This window comes from Erpetoichthys calabaricus, chromosome 1, assembly GCF_900747795.2.
Source record: "Erpetoichthys calabaricus chromosome 1, fErpCal1.3, whole genome shotgun sequence".
Taxonomy (NCBI): Eukaryota; Metazoa; Chordata; class Cladistia; order Polypteriformes; family Polypteridae; genus Erpetoichthys; species Erpetoichthys calabaricus.
The window spans coordinates 172,280,217-172,297,366 of NC_041394.2; the positions used below are offsets into that span (position 1 = coordinate 172,280,217).

General features: G+C 34.4%; 1 protein-coding gene across 1 annotated transcript in view; it reads left to right on the plus strand.

The window, feature by feature from the left end:
• LOC114656790 (oxysterol-binding protein 2-like) overlaps positions 1-17,150 on the plus strand; it is a 254,860-nt gene that overhangs the window by 200,271 nt on the left and 37,439 nt on the right. Inside the window, 2 exon segments of the mRNA XM_051932156.1 lie at positions 9,059-9,176; positions 14,742-14,808. Coding sequence (XP_051788116.1) covers positions 9,059-9,176; positions 14,742-14,808 — 185 coding nt within the window.

Below are 17,150 nucleotides of genomic sequence, written 5' to 3' on the forward strand. Positions count from 1 at the left end.
GCCTGAGAGGTCTGATTGACCTCTGGCAAATGCACCAGTGTACCTATGAGTGCTGAGAGGAGAGCATAATAATAATAATAATCCAGGGGATTGCAAGCATTACGCATTTTGACTCTGTGATACTAACATTGTACTTCATGTCATTTCCATCAGAGTTTCAGTAGTCCTATATGCTGAGTCTTTCTGATACTTAACTACAGGTTAAATAGTGATGAGAGGATGCCCTATCATAGCACAACCTAGGCATTATTGTCTAGTTTCTTAGCTAAGATCTCCTATTTTTCCCTCCGTTCTTTTGTAGAGTTTGTTTCCAGATTTCTGTACTTGAGGAAATAGAAGAACACATTATGGATAGTGAGTAAATCATAAATTGTGATATTTTACAATGGATCAGGAGTGAATCAGACTATAGTGTGCTGTGTGACATGAGGGGGTCTACATTGCATATTTGTAAGTTTAAGAAGAAAACTGTCAGGATTCCTATACAAATTGGTTTAGACTACTTACTTAGTTATTGAGTAATTCATTTTTGAAAGTGTTTAATTCTTTTTAAATCAATCTGGACATATGGATATTAATGGAGGCTATCTTAATTGATTAATGCCATTGGAAAATAATAGTGATCCACTGTTAAACTTCTAAGATTTCAAACTTAACAGACCACTCAAAAGCAAACCTAATTTGAAGTCACTAATGGAAAAGCTGCTTCATTTCAGTCAGCCAACTTTACAGTGTTCTTCATCTTTTTTTTATACAATTGTATATCAATTAGTAAATGATGAGGAACAAGTCAAAAAGGTACAAAAATGAACACTATAATGTTAAAAAGTTCAAGTCATGACACAGGGAAGGTGCATCATTTGTCAACTTTAAGATTGTTCACTACCCACAGATCAATTTGGATAGATAGATAGATAGATAGATAGATAGATAGATAGATAGATAGATAGATAGATAGATAGATAGATAGATAGATAGATAGATAGATAGATAGATAGATAGATGGATAGATAGATACTTTATTAATCCCAAGGGGAAATTCACAATTTGCAGTCAAGTGTATTTTAAAAGACATCACTTGAAGTGTTTATATGTTTATTTTTATGCTCTCTTCTAGTACAAAACAACTACATTTCGTTAATAAAATAGAATTTATTTTTGTGTGGATATAATAATATTAATATTTAAAATTGCCATTGCTTATGTAAGTCCTTATGTTTGCAACAACTACAAACTCCACAAATTGTACTTTCTTTAGTAGTTGACAGGTAATGAAGTGAGGACAAAAAAATGGTGAATGTGTCCAAGACATCCCTCAGATTCAAGCAGAAAGAGAAGATGCTTTTAGCAATTCCTAAACCTAAAATACTATCGCACTTGACTTCTTCTGGAACATGAACAATAAGACATATTGCAGTTTTTAAAAAACATTGTTTGTTCGTCACACTTTGCAAAAGTATTAAAACGTAACCATGGTTACTCACAAAAGTCATCCTTAGTTCCTTATGCCAGCTACATTGCAACTATTTTTCCATCTGCTTGATAAAAAAACCCCTTGATCTTCCAATAATATGAACTACACATTAGGCGGGGACAACCTACATGGATGAGGAACATAAAATTAATATTACAAGCCAGCAAAACATCAGTTTTCAACATATATGGGTTATATAAAACAACCTTAGTTGGCTCTGGCAAACCAGCAAGACAGGAACCAGCTGGAGAGTTCTGAGTCACAGTCAATCATCCATTAATTTTCTGAAACCCATTATCCATGTTTAATTTGTTTATTCGGTTAAGGGTCATAGGAAACAAGAGCCTAACCCAACAGTAAGCTGTCATAAGTCAGGTTCAAGTTCTGCATGTGCTACCAGCTCAGTGTAAAACACACTCATTCACAAAGCTGCACTGTCTTATACTCGCTCATTTACAGTCTCCAGTTAATATAACAAGCATGTCTATCAGGCATGGAATTAAAACAAAAGTACTGTACAAGTCAGGACCAGCCCTGATCATGACACCAGTCCATTGAAGGGCAATTGCATGGGCAAACCCACTCGCACCATACCAGTTTAGTGTTGACAGTCAAGCTAATAGGCAAGGTTAAGTGATATGTGAGGAAAATTGGAGTACATAGTAGAAAAGCTCATGAAGAAGACGAGGAGAATGTTAAAAGTTGACAAAGACAGTGTCCAGGTGCTTTATTCAAAACAGAGCTGTGAGTCAACATTATTGTTGCACCACTGAGCCACTACTGCGGTCTAATGGTTTTCTTATTGTTCATGCAGTCTATACATTTATTTCACTTTTGAAGCTGCATATGTTAATACATATTTTTTCCTTTGGCCTTTCCCTAGTCTTTAGAAAACAATCCCTGTGCCCTTGGCCCTCTGTGGCATTATGTATTTTAAAATTAGTAAAAAGAGAAATGAAGACATCACTACATCTGTTCACTGACATGTCTGTTTTCTTCAGTCTGCCTGTTTTTATTTTGAGGAAAATAATTCATTCCAATTCTGGCCATGTATATTACTCGAAAGAAGGTATAGTTCATTGTATTTGCCATATCCTACCAGGATACTGTAGAACTGCCCTTACAACCTTTTTCTTCTCCTCTGTTTGCCAACTGGCCTTAGCTCAATTATAATGTTATTGAAAATAGTGAATGTTGTTAGGTTTTGTGTTAATCAGTTTGGAACAGTTTTTTTATACTGTGTTTAAACAAATATGTATCTTTATATGTGTGCATTGTATAATTAGTGATTTGTAATGTTTTTAGTTTTATTTTACCTTTGAACTTGTTGTCACACTCTGAGCCTACATTCAGTTAAAAGTGCTATAAAAATAAATGGAATTGAATATCAATCTATTGATATTGAAAGACTTTAGAAATAATTAATTAATACTTTGAACAAATAATATGGATAATTTACTTAAATAATTATTCAGCTAAAACAGTGTACAACTGGACAGTCTCTAATGACCTAATCTGACCTGTCTGATGAGTAGTTAAAGCTGGTAACCATTGCTTAGCCTCAATCTGATTATTTACGTATAAAGCAAACACCCTTTCATTTGTAGAGATCACTTGACCCGTGTTAAACTTTTTTTTTTTTTTTGCATTTACAGTACTAACAACGCAAACTGTTTCAGGTAAACATTGCCTAACTCCACAATTAGAAGTTTCCACAGACTGCATTTAATTTTTAAATTATGCATCACTTAATGAGACAAGTTTCTGGGTATTTTTTTTTCTATAATTATGAAGAAATTACTTTGTCTTCAAAAATATCAAATGTATCTTTTTAATACTACATTTTGCACTCCTCACTACCAGTAGCACTGGAACTTGGCCTCCTATTTTACATTGAAGTAGATAGAAAAATCTACCCTTTACCAGCTAGTGCTTTTATATCTGGAATTTAAAAATTGACAATACTGAAAAATGCATAGAATTTTAAAAAGCTCTGCATCCTTCATTTGTTTTTCATGGTCAGTTGTCATAAGGAAACAAAATCTGTCCCAACTCTGCTCACTTCATATCAGTTTTGAGGCACCTGTTGCTCTTAAAATGTGTGCTTGGGTTTTTCAGACAAAAATTAAGGCCCCTGGGGAAGCTCATTCAAAAACTGACAATAAGACATGCAACCTCGATATAAAATGTCACCACAGGCAGGATTCAAATGTTGCAAGCAATATCAGATGTGAAAATGCTTCCTGTTGTGCCACCCGTACTGTTCAGCTTGGTATGGTGAATAACAGACACTCAGTCTCAATTCCTTAAATACATACTGTAATTGTGTTCTTATTTCTGAGTTCTGCCATGCAGTAGTTCAGTGTGCTTGTGCTATTCAGAGCTTTTGAACACACTGCGTTTAGTCATTGTTAAACTCTCTATGTGGTGTCTTAAAAATGCTATGAGAATGGAAGAAGTGTCAGAATAGAAAAAGGTGGAAAGTCACTACCACATGCAGGCATGTAAGCAGTAATGTAACGGTCTCTGGCATAGTAAAAGTGAGATTAACTGGTTCCAGACTTAAGAGAGGACTGAAATATGGCAGCACTATAAGCCTACACCCTTCAGTAGTTACTTCTCACTCTTGAAGTAACCAACAGAGAGGGCAATGAGAGGCCAGTTTCTGCCAAAAAATGTGGAGCTGAAGGCAGGTGAACCAGTTCCCTGACTAGTAAAAGTTTAGAGGAGTTATGTCAAAATAATGTGGTGTATGGGTAGGTAAAACTGCTATCTCTACTTAATTGATTCATTTGTCAATTATTCGCAGTGGTGTTTTGTTTCTCACCAGTGTCAACATTATGATCTTGACTGTAACCGCTAGTTTGACATAACAATTTTGAAATGGTTTTCTATTACCTAATACTGCACCCCTAAACTTTCAGAAAAATTAACTCATTATGGCTTTTTATGAAGGTATTCACTGGTAATTAATTATTTGTAAACTTTTCACTTTCTACTTTCAGTGACCAAAAAAAATTGATTTGTGTCAGGTGTGGTAGTATGTTGAGCTCGTTTTAATGTTGTGTAGCATTTGTGTCTTTGTTTATATTCCTTTTTTTGTTTTTTGCGTAACAAGATGGGCACCAGAATTGTGCAGCTGTTGATAAAACCTGTAGTCTCTAGAAATTTCTAAAAGTTAAACTTTGATTCTGTTTTTAGTAGCTTTTATATGAGACAGTACTATACTGTGTTTATTTGTTAAGTATGAATTTATTATATTGTAAATAACAACTGATAGTGTCATCTATTATAATACATGATAAATAAGGGTGCTTGAGAATAGAGAGGCTGCATTGGTACTGGGATTCTGACAAAATGAAAGTGAATAATTGACCTTGTTCATTTCCTATATCCTGTAAACACATTATTATTGTAATTTTACTAACTTGCCAAAATAGGAAAATGGATATTTCTATCCATCCTTACCATTTAAATAAGATTTTGATTGTAACATGCCTCTAAGATGGGAATAACTATTTATTTTTTTCCCACTGTAATATGTATGAATTCTTCAAACAGAAGTCTCAGTAGACTGCTAACAATTATCTCTCATTCATCCAATTACACCTCGGAAGATTTTTCAGGCTGGAGCACTTTCTAAAATTAAAGTAAAGGCACACACAGAGGAAAAGAAGTGACGGAAACTAGTCTAATTTTTTAATTGCCCCTTTTCACCGGTTATTTGAGGTGAAGTCCAGACTTAGCAACCCAATTATAGCTGCTGCAGTGTGTTAGTATTCAATCCACATGTGACATCATCTGGTATAAATAGGATTAGCATTCTGTTCTAATCTTTATTCAGATTTTTTACTCAGACCCTTAGATTAATTTAAATAATTAGACTAACTATCCATTGCTCATACTGTGGAAATTCTCAGGACCCACATTTTTTTTGTCTGATTTTCAGTTCTAGAGTAGGTGACATGAGGGCAGTTTCATCAGTTTACTTGCTGTAAACAAAGACCAAATACATTTGGTTCCAGTCCTTTCACTTTATACTGGCACTGAAAATGATAGTACTGATAAATAAGCAACAAGATTTTTTTTAATTCTCATTAGTCATCTTTTCAGTTTAACCTATATGTCTTTATGGGGTATGACCCTAAAGTTTGGGAGGAAACCGGTAGCTAGTAAGGATGTTAACAGGCCATATGCTTACTAGATAGATAGATAGATAGATAGATAGATAGATAGATAGATAGATAGATAGATAGATAGATAGATAGATAGATAGATAGATAGATAGATAGATAGATAGATAGATAGATAGATAGATACTTTATTAATCCCAAGGAGAAATTCACATACTTCAGCAGCAGCATACTGATAAAGACAATATTAAATTAAAGAGTGATAACAATGCAGGTATACAGACATTCAATAACTTTGTATAATGTTAACGTTTACTCCCCCTGGTGGAATTGAAGAGTCGCATAGTGTGGGGGAGGAACAATCTCCTCAGTTAGTCAGTGGAACAGGACAGTGACAGCAGTCTGTTGCTGAAGCTGCTCCTCTGTCTGGAGATGATACTGTTTAGTGGATGCAGTGGATTCTCCATGATTGACAGGAGCCTGCTCAGTGCCCGTCGCTCTGCCACAGATGTCAAACTGTTCAGCTCCGTGCCTACAACAGAGTCTGCCTTCCTCACTAGTTTGTCCTGGCGTGAGGCTTCTCTCTTCTTTGTGCTGCCTCCCCAGCACACCACTGTGTAGAAGAGGGTGCTCGCCACAACCGTCTGGTAGAACATCTGCAGCATCTTATTGCAGATGTTGAAGGATGCCAGCCTTCTAAGGAAGTATAACCGGCTCTGTCCTTTCTTACACAGAGCATCAGTATTGGCAGTCCAGTCCAATTTATCATCCAGCTGCACTCCCAGGTATTTATAGGTCTGCACCCTCTGCACACAGTCACCTCTGATGATCACGGGGTCAGCACTGACACTGAGCTGTCACATTTGATCCTTTTAAATCTGTGCATTAAGGAGTTTAGCCTTTTGGCAGTCTTCAGTCTTTTGTGTTTGCTTACATAATTGCGTGTTCCAAAAGGGAAGTAAAAGCACTTAGTAACAAATAAATTGTAGGAGGATCTGAAGAAGCAGAGTATGATTTCAGATGTGGAACAAAGGCTTTCTTAAGGTCATTGACTTCTGAATTTCAGTTTCTCCTGAACCTGCTTTCTGCTGACAGGCTGCTGTTTTTAAATCAGGAAAAAAAGGAAATTAGTGCAAAGAAGAAAGACTAAAATACTTACAGCTGAGACTCTGCCGTCTACAATGCCATAACCCCTTTAAAACAGGATTAGTAAAAGAAACTAAATTACCTCCTGCATAGTCTTAACTGTGCCAGCACCACACCTACTCAAACTCGTCTTTGCCAGCCACTTGAGAATAATAATAACAGTCTTTTGGTGATACACAAGCATACAAGGCAAGCTATGTAAGTATTTAATGTACTGTATATCACTATGTCATAATTTAATTTTTTTTCATATGTGTAAGCAATTTAAAGTTGTTTTTGTCAGTAAAATGAACTTTAAATTAATGTCCTTCTCTCACTTATAAACTGTTCTGACTATTTTAACTTCTTTAATTATTTAATACATAATACAAACTATTAGTTATAGTTATTTGTTACTTTGTTTAGAGTTGTTATTCTGTTTGCACTATTACTACTGTTCTTTTTAAACTCTTTACTACCGTATCTTTATTCCTCTTGTTGCACTGAGCATGTATATGACAAAAGAATTTCCCTCGGGATAAATAAAGTTCTTATCTTATCTTATCTTATTTCATCTGAACCATTTAATTAATGAAATGGTAAACTAAAGCAATTACAGCAGTTTTACTATTATTTGATATACACAAAGTAACTAAGTAAATATTTTCCTAGAATATTAATTTGTTCAAATAAGGGAAAAAATATTCAAATCAACAGCCTAGGAAATAATAATTCATTTTTTTATTAATTTGCATAACTGAAGACTTCACTTCCCATAAATCTAATATTGCATCTCCATTGCATTGCTTGGATTTAAGTAGTTTATCTTAAAGTGTTAGAGAGTATCCATTCGGGTACTGACAGCAGAGCAAAATCCAAAGGTACCAGTCTTTATGAATAGAAATCTTCATGCTGAATACAGAATAAATATCAATCTGGGCAGCCCATAGCTAAAGTCAGTACAGCCATTATAAAACATACTAACAGAATTGGACTATAACAAGACATTTTCATTTATTTCAAAGGTTATGCCCAGACTTAATTTAGTACAGAAAAATGTTGCTTTTTGGCATTTAAACAGTTTAAACACATATAAATAAAATGTATTTTTATTATAATTATTATTATTAAACAGATGGTTATTACATATTCTTAACACTTTTGTAGCATTTTTATTAAATATATAACATAGCACTCTCTTTATCCAGTTTCGTACAGTGGGGTACCAAAGCCCAAACTGACACATATACAAATAACTTTGTTTTTCTGTGTTTTTCCCCCTTGGCCACTTGTTTAGAAACAGCATGTTAATTGTTTTAGAAGCCATCAGGCCTCCTTTTCTTTATATTTTGCACATTTCTGAATAAATTTATATAAAATGCTTACATCAAAAAGCTATCAAGTCTACAAACATTTAATAAAATTTTACTTTTTGCTGGTGTATATGCTGCAGATAATGGAGGAAGACCATATGTGTACTGAATGCATCTAGAGTTGATGTCATTATAAAAGGTTCAGAATGTTCCTTTATTTCTGTAGGTGACAGGATTGAATGAGAACATGTATGATAATGATCATACAGTTCTAGGAATACCCAAGGTTTACTTTAGAAATACCATCTACTAAACTTTAAATAGTACTGTCTTAAACAAGAAAGAGCTTGATCCAAAATGCTTTGATGATGGTGAATGAAGATGTCATAGTCAATATTATCAAATGCTATATTCAAAGAAACAAAGAATGAGTTACATTCAGATCTAAAAAATGGAAGAATTTCTTTCATTACTTTAATCAATGCTTATGTTTTTGATTAAAAGGTGGATTTGTATAATTCATATATGTTTATTAATGTAGGATAATTGTTGAATAGTCAGTATCTTCTATTTTTCCCAAAAGCAGATGTGCAAAGTAGCTTATTACATTAAGTAATGGAGAACTGTTAAATGGTACTCACTCTGATGAGACTAGAACAGAATATACCATGCATGTTTTTTATTTTTTACTCTATAGATTAATATTTAGGTTTCAATTGTTAACATGTTGCAGCTGCAGTAGCAATAGACCAATAATTCTAAATAATTTTGACATTTCAAACTGGACACAACATTGCCGTTACCATGATAGAAAAATTTCTCTTATACAGTACCCTGAATTGGATGAAGACTAGAATGTTACATTATGCTGTAATGAGAAAAAACATCCATATAGACATGCAGGAGGAAAGGTGCATTAGTTGTACAACAAGCTATAAACTTGAAAATGAGTGATTGGAAATTAATGAGAAATTGATATACAGTTCTTATTAAATTTATTATTTGAATTTCAGGAGGTGTACGACCTTTGAAAGTGGAAACTAGTGATGAAGATGAGGAGACAGAATACTTTGATGCAATGGAGGACACACCTGCCTTTATCACAGTAACTAGAGGTCATAATCCAAACAGGTAAACTATACACATACAGTGGTGTGAAAAACTATTTGCCCCCTTCCTGATTTCTTATTCTTTTGCATGTTTGTCACACAAAATGTTTCTGATCATCAAACACATTTAACCATTAGTCAAATATAACACAAGTAAACACAAAATGCAGTTTGTAAATGGTGGTTTTTATTATTTAGGGAGAAAAAAAAATCCAAACCTACATGGCCCTGTGTGAAAAAGTAATTGCCCCCTGAACCTAATAACTGGTTGGGCCACCCTTAGCAGCAATAACTGCAATCAAGCGTTTGCGATAACTTGCAATGAGTCTATTACAGCGCTCTGGAGGAATTTTGGCCCACTCATCTTTGCAAAATTGTTGTAATTCAGCTTTATTTGAGGGTTTTCTAGCATGAACCGCCTTTTTAAGGTCATGCCATAGCATCTCAATTGGATTCAGGTCAGGACTTTGACTAGGCCACTCCAAAGTCTTCATTTTGTTTTTCTTCAGCCATTCAGAGGTGGATTTGCAGGTGTGTTTTGGGTCATTGTCCTGTTGCAGCACCCAAGATCGCTTCAGCTTGAGTTGACGAACAGATGGCCGGACATGCTCCGTCAGGATTTTTTTGGTAGACAGTAGAATTCATGGTTCCATCTATCACAGCAAGCCCTTCCAGGTACTGAAGCAGCAAAACAACCCCAGACCATCACACTACCACCACCATATTTTACTGTTGGTATGATGTTCTTTTTCTGAAATGCTGTGTTCCTTTTACGCCAGATGTAACGGGACATTTGCCTTCCAAAAAGTTCAACTTTTGACTCATCAGTCCACAAGGTATTTTCCCAAAAGTCTTGGCAATCATTGAGATGTTTCTTAGCAAAATTGAGACGAGCCCTAATGTTCTTTTTGCTTAACAGTGGTTTGTGTCTTGGAAATCTGCCATGCAGGCCGTTTTTGCCCAGTCTCTTTCTTATGGTGGAGTCGTGAACACTGACCTTAATTGAGGCAAGTGAGGCCTGCAGTTCTTTAGACGTTGTCCTGGGGTCTTTTGTGACCCTCTCGGATGAGTCGTCTCTGCGCTCTTGGGGTAATTTTGGTCGGCCGGCCACTCCTGGAAGGTTCACCACTGTTCCATGTTTTTGCCATTTGTGGATAATGGCTCTCACTGTGGTTTGCTGGAGTCCCAAAGCTTTAGAAATGGCTTTATAACCTTTACCAGACTGATAGATCTCAATTACTTCTGTTCTCATTTGTTCCTGAATTTCTTTGGATCTTGGCATGATGTCTAGCTTTTGAGGTGCTTTTGGTCTACTTCTCTGTGTCAGGCAGCTCCTATTTAAGTGATTTCTTGATTGAAACAGGGTGTGGCAGTAATCAGGCCTGGGGGTGGCTATGGAAATTGAACTCAGGTGTGATACACCACAGTTAGGTTATTTTTTAACAAGGGGGCAATTACTTTTTCACACAGGGCCATGTAGGTTTGGATTTTTTTTCTCCCTAAATAATAAAAACCATCATTTAAAAACTGCATTTTGTGTTTACTTGTGTTATATTTGACTAATGGTTAAATGTGTTTGATGATCAGAAACATTTTGTGTGACAAACATGCAAAAGAATAAGAAATCAGGAAGGGGGCAAATAGTTTTTCACACCACTGTACAGTAAACAAATGTATATAATTCTTCGAACAAAAAAATGGTAGAGAAGAATGATAAAGCCGTTTTCTGTTTTTGCCCATGATTGCAAGGACAAAATACAAAAGGAAAGGGAAAAAATATTCATATTTAATGTAGTAATAAAAGGATGTTACACATGCATTTTGAGTTTTTTATTAAGGAGAACTAATGTTTATTGATTTCTAACTGCTTTTATTTGTTTTGACAAAGTTTATTTTTTTTATTTTGGTTCAGCTTATTGTTTTATTTGCATGACACGTTTCCCATATCACATGCTCATGATCATTGCATTTGTGATGTCAGTGGTAGTGACAATATAAATATGATGGCAGTTTGTGATTTATTATGTTGCTGTTGGATCAACTTTGAAAATCCTTAGTGTACTAAATTTTAGTACAGTACTAGGTTGCTTTACACTTTTTAACACTTTCTACCCTGACTCCTGTTTTTTCACATGAATTTTGTTTGCCTGAATACCTTTGACATTTTTGTCAACATTGCACAACATCACTAATGTATTACTTTTAAGTCCGGATAACATATGGATGTGATGATCAGGAGACAAGATAACGCATTTATGTGTAGTCTATTGTAAACCTACTGATGGAACACTAGAACATTAGAACAATCTAGATGAGGACAGGCCTTTCAGCCCAACAAAGCTCACTGTTCCTATCAACTTAATTCTTTTAAGATATCTTCATACCTAGTTTTGAAAGTTCCTATCACACTACTAGGTAACTTATCCCATGTGTCTATGGTTCTTTCTGTAAAGAAACCCTCCTAACGTTTGTGCGAAATTTACCCTTAAAGAGTTTAAAACTGTGCCCAGTGTTGTTGTTGAACTCATTTTAAAATAACAATAATTCTCAATCGGCTGTACTAATTCCCTTCATGATTTTAAACACTACAATCATGTCTCATCTTAATCTTCTTTTGCTTAAACTGAAAAGGCCCAGCTCTTTTAATCGTCCCACTTTTTTCTTGTCTTTTTCTAGCACTGCTGTGTCCTTTAACCTCTTTGGCCTTTTACTCTACAAATTGTGCTATATAACCTAACATTCTGTTAGCCTTCTTAATGACTTCTGAACACTCTCTGGCAGTTTATAGTGTCAACTCTACTACAACTCATAAATACTTCTCATAAGGTGTATTTTCCATTTTCAGATGCGTTTTCAAACCTAACATTGTTATTTTCTACGTGTAATACTTTACAATTACTTACGTTAAATTTCATCTGCCACAAATGTGCCCAAGCCTGTATTCTGTCCAAGTCTCTCTGTATTGTTTCAACAGATTCTTGATTATCTGCCAATCCACCTAACTTGGTATCATCTGCAAACTTAACCAACTTGTTACTTGGATTTCTATCCAAATCATTTACATATATTAAAAATAGGAGCGTCCCTAGCAGTGACCCCTGTGGAATACCACTCTTAACATTGGTCAATTCTGATAAGGTTCCTTGCACCATAACCCCCTGTTTCCTGTGTCTGAGACAATTTTTCACCCATCTACAAACAACACACTGAACTCTCACTTATTTTAGTATGATGCCTATCCTCTCAGATGGCACTTTATCAAATGTTTTCTTGTATGTATCGAGTTATTATCGTCATACCTATGTTAGTAGTTTACCAGCTTCATGGTTCTTTAGATACTGGAGGATCTGCTCCACTATCACTGAATATACTTATTGTGATAAGGATCTAATACAGAAATTCAAGGCTAGCAGTTATAAATCGAAATTAGTTACCCAACATAATCTCTTGCTGTTATTACCCTATCATAACAATGCAGTTAGACTGGCTTGCTGTATTATATATTTAATATACTCCAATGCATTCTGACAGAGCATTTTTAAGCATTGGCAAATTCTGTAGTTATGTCCATGACCGACTGCTGTTTTCATTTTCATGTAGTCAAAATATTAGGGATCTCTGGTAGTTGTGACCTCTGATCACCTTAAAATAAAATGGACAGACTGTAGGAGTGATTTATCTAATGTTTTGCAATTTCCCTTTGTACAATGTAGACAAGGCAACAAAAGTGTGAGAAGCACTAAACACTAAACATAAAGCACTAAACATAAAAGCATGATCAGAAGCAGGGCCACTAGCCAGCAAGTTAGTGCCCAGACATTTTACAAAGTTGCAGTATTTTATTTCAGATCTAAAATTTACAGTTTTGGAAGTAGTGCATCCATACCCCCATGGAGGTTTACTTTGACAACATTCTTCTAAGGAACGAAAAGTTTTGGATTTTCTTATCTAAACACCCTAGCGCCACTTGGTTTAAATGAATTACATGATCTGCAGTGATTTCTTCAAATTTCATGTTCTTTACACTAGAGTCTGTTGGTTGATGTAAGCCACACCATGAGCACCATCTGATAATTACTTGTTAGAAAATAAAAGTTGGTCAGTTATCTTCCAGTGTTTTGATTGATACATGTATTTTTGACACAATAATTGATTCTTTGTCTTCTTTTCTTGTTTAATACAATCCTTCACTTTTGTTGATAGTCATTGCAAAACACAGTTTTAGAGGAAACTGTATTTTTTTTAATTCAAACAGGTAATTAATAGGAATAATGAGAATTTTGGGTATAAGTATAATTTTACCCTGTAGCAGATCTAGTAAAAATGATAGCTTCAGTCAGATTTGAATGTAACACTTTGATCTGAAATCTTCTGCTATTGCATAGTTTTGGAGGGCTTTGATCAAAAGCAGTATACGATGAATCATGGTTTCCTCAGACTTATTAAATACAGCATTGACAATAACAGGCTTAACATTTACATGGCCCATTTAATGAACTGAACATTTTAAACACTGTATAGCTAAGAACAGATTAAAAGAAGTAATATCCTGAAATATGTACAATGTCCACTAACTCTATATTCTATCTGTATGGTACCCTTTTACCGAGCTACACAAGCGTTTAAATTCAGGTAGGCATGCTGTTGCTCCTGGCTTGTGTTGTAGTGGCAATCCCCTGTTTTGCGAATGATACAATATAAATTGGAAGGACAGTGTATAAAAAGTGTTGTAATTTCTACATGGTTTGACTGAAATTTATGCAGGTTTCTTTAAATTAAAGTCTGCAATGTGCATTTTAATCATGTCTGAATTGTTTGATTTGTAATTTTAAACCTCACATTAAAACACGTTAAATCAAGGAAAAATGTGTCTTTGTCCGAAACATTATGGAGGACACTGTATATATAAATATATATATATATATATATATATATATATATATATATAGATTACGCTAAATATATAAAATAATTTGAGGTGCAGCATGTAAAATAAAGTTAAAATTGACATTCAGTAGCAGCTGTGACTGAAAGAACCAATACATCTTTCATATTTATTTCTTGAGACTGGGTTGCAATAAATTGAATATTTAGAATTGCATTCTTCATGGATGTTTAACATTTCTCTTTGTCTATGGTATATAAAATCCTTATTTGCTCCAGATAGTCAGTATGTGCACCTCTTCATCTCATCCTGTTACCTTTATTAATTTTAGGAGAGGCTGATATAACACCCAACACCACTAACAATGGGTAATGAGTGACAGGAATGTTGTTCTGTTGTGGACTAGCAGAGTATAAATCTGAGGCTTCTGCTTAGGCTAAGGCTAATTCATTGTTTGACTTGTTGCTTACAAAGCTGTGTTTTCTCTTATTGGCACTTGATGCAACAGATTTGTGGTAAGATTCTACAAGCCTTGATCATGGGAAATGTGCTATATAAATAAAATGTATCATTATTATTATTATTAAGCTTAAGAAAATTGTACTTTGAGTTTCATATAAATTTTTTGATTTATTACTGCAGTTTCTGCTTCTTCTCTTGTTTAGAGAAAACTTTTCTCAGGCATTTTATCTTCAATTTCAGAATTTCAGAAGGCAACTTAAATGAAGAAGGCAGAAGTTGTCATATTGACTGGAAGCTCGACCCTCATGTGAGTTGGTGTGGAATATTTAACATACTAAACCTTTCCCTTTTATACCTTTCAAGCCACACTCAAATCTGTTTTTAGACTTGCAAATTACTGCAGTACATTTTTAAAGAAATGTGCATTTCTGCTAAGGTGTATATTTATTATTGCTGCAAGATCATCAGCAGATTATATTTAGCTGGGCTAAGGTGGGGCTAGCTTTAACAGAAGTGTAGGAGCACGATATCCTGTGTGTTGTATTTTAACAATTCTTCTTACTAGTAAGAGCTTGTCACAATTTCTATTCTATAACATTTTTATTAACTGCTCACCCATATGTTAATAGAAAAAGTATAAACAAGAAAGGTGTTTCAGATCTGTAGTAGTGACTATGTCTGCGAAGAGTACCTTACTTCAGTTGCAGAGGGTTTGCAGATCTGTAGTATGTCATAAGCTATGCAGAACCTCGGTATACAATAAGTGTCTTGGGGATAAGACAAAGCTAAATGCCATGACTGATCCCTAAATAGGCAGTAAACTTTCATTTAGAAATAATAATAATAATAATTACATTTAAGTTGTGCTTTTCTACCTACTCATAGACATTCGAAAGCCCATTCAACCACCACCAATGTGCAGCATCCACATGGTTGATGCAGTGACAGACTTTTTGCGGCAGTACACTCACTCCACATGGTGAATGGGCAAAAGAGAGACAACTAGAGAGTGGGTATGATTGGGGGACCAGAATGAAAAAGGCTATGATGGGTAATTTAGCCAGGACATCAGGGAATACCCTACACTTTTCGAATAATACAGTATAGGGATTCTTTATGACCACAGAGAGTCATAATCTCTGTTTTACATTTCATTTCATTTCATTTCACACACATTACAGCAGATGTATCCAGCTCCAGTCCTGGAGCACTACTGTGGCTAAAGGATTTCATTCTAACCTTTTTCTTACATAATTTTTGCTGCTACATAACTACTTTACCTTAATTTTAATTGACTTGCTGTTTAAGACTCAGACCTTTTAATTATTTTTTTCCTTAATTAGCAGTCAAAAGACAATGAAACACAAAACAAACCAACACATGATCAGCAACCTGTGTCCATCATTCAATATCTGAAAAAAAGAAAGTTCAAGGTCTCAGTAATACTGATCTGCTTAGGTCCACAAAAGATTTTGATGGTGTTGTTAGAAAAAGAATTTTTGGAAATGTGTGCTGTGGCAGAATGAGAACACAAACAAGCCATGCAATTAAACAACAGGTTTAATTAACAACAAAAATTGGCTTCTAATTAAATCTGTTTGAAGTGAAATTGGTTGGAGTTTTAGGCCCCAACTTAGCTGGTCTGTTGGCTCACTTCATATCTCATTTCTGTTTGGGTGCTTTTTAAGCAAAAAATTAAGCAATCCAGAGGACTGGATCTTAAAAAACAAACAATATTTAATTGTTTAATTATTTTAAAATATATTGTAGTCAGATGTTATAGCAATGAACCTTTGGGATTTGGATTTGGCATACGCTTCTCAAGTAACTAGTGTGGTACTGGATATAGCTGGAAACCTAAACAAATAATAAATCCCTAAACGTTCAAAGTACAAAGGAGTCTGTAATACTTATGAGTAGAGCTTTCATATATTTGTCATACACAGTACAGAGCAGTAATAACCACTAAATAGATTTTGACATTTCTTAAATTAGATATACATCAGCATTACCACATTAGATGTACATCAGCATGAGGAGAACAAAAATAATCAAACAACCATCCATCTATTTCCATAACTTTTTATCAGTCCATGCCCAAAGTAACTTACCCAGAGAAGCAGTTGATGCAAGAAAGCAATGAGTCTAGTTTATTGTAGAATATGAAAGATATTAATTTTAAATGAACTTTTCTTAAACACTTGAAGGTAATATTAGAGGTGTAGAAAGTTGCAAAGAAAACTGGGCAGTTGCAAGCAGGAGAGGTGCAATTTAGGGTAGCAAAAATCATTATTAACATAAATGTGATGTTTAAAATTATTCTGTAATGTCAAATTCTTCACTTAAAAATCTTGCTAATATTGTTATAATGTATACTGTATACAAAACAAAAATTATATTTAATGCATATATTTAATATCATTAATATGTAATGTTTAATTCCAACAATTTATAAAATATTCAGTTAAATTTACTCTCCTTTCCAATTAGAGGCTTGTGTCACAATCTGTTTACAAATATAATACAGTTTAAACACAAAAGTCAATGAATACATAAACAATTGTGAAATGCGCACACAGTACTATAATTTAAAAAATCTTTTAAAGTCATACTGCGAAGTGTTAACATCTAGTAGTAACACTACAAATT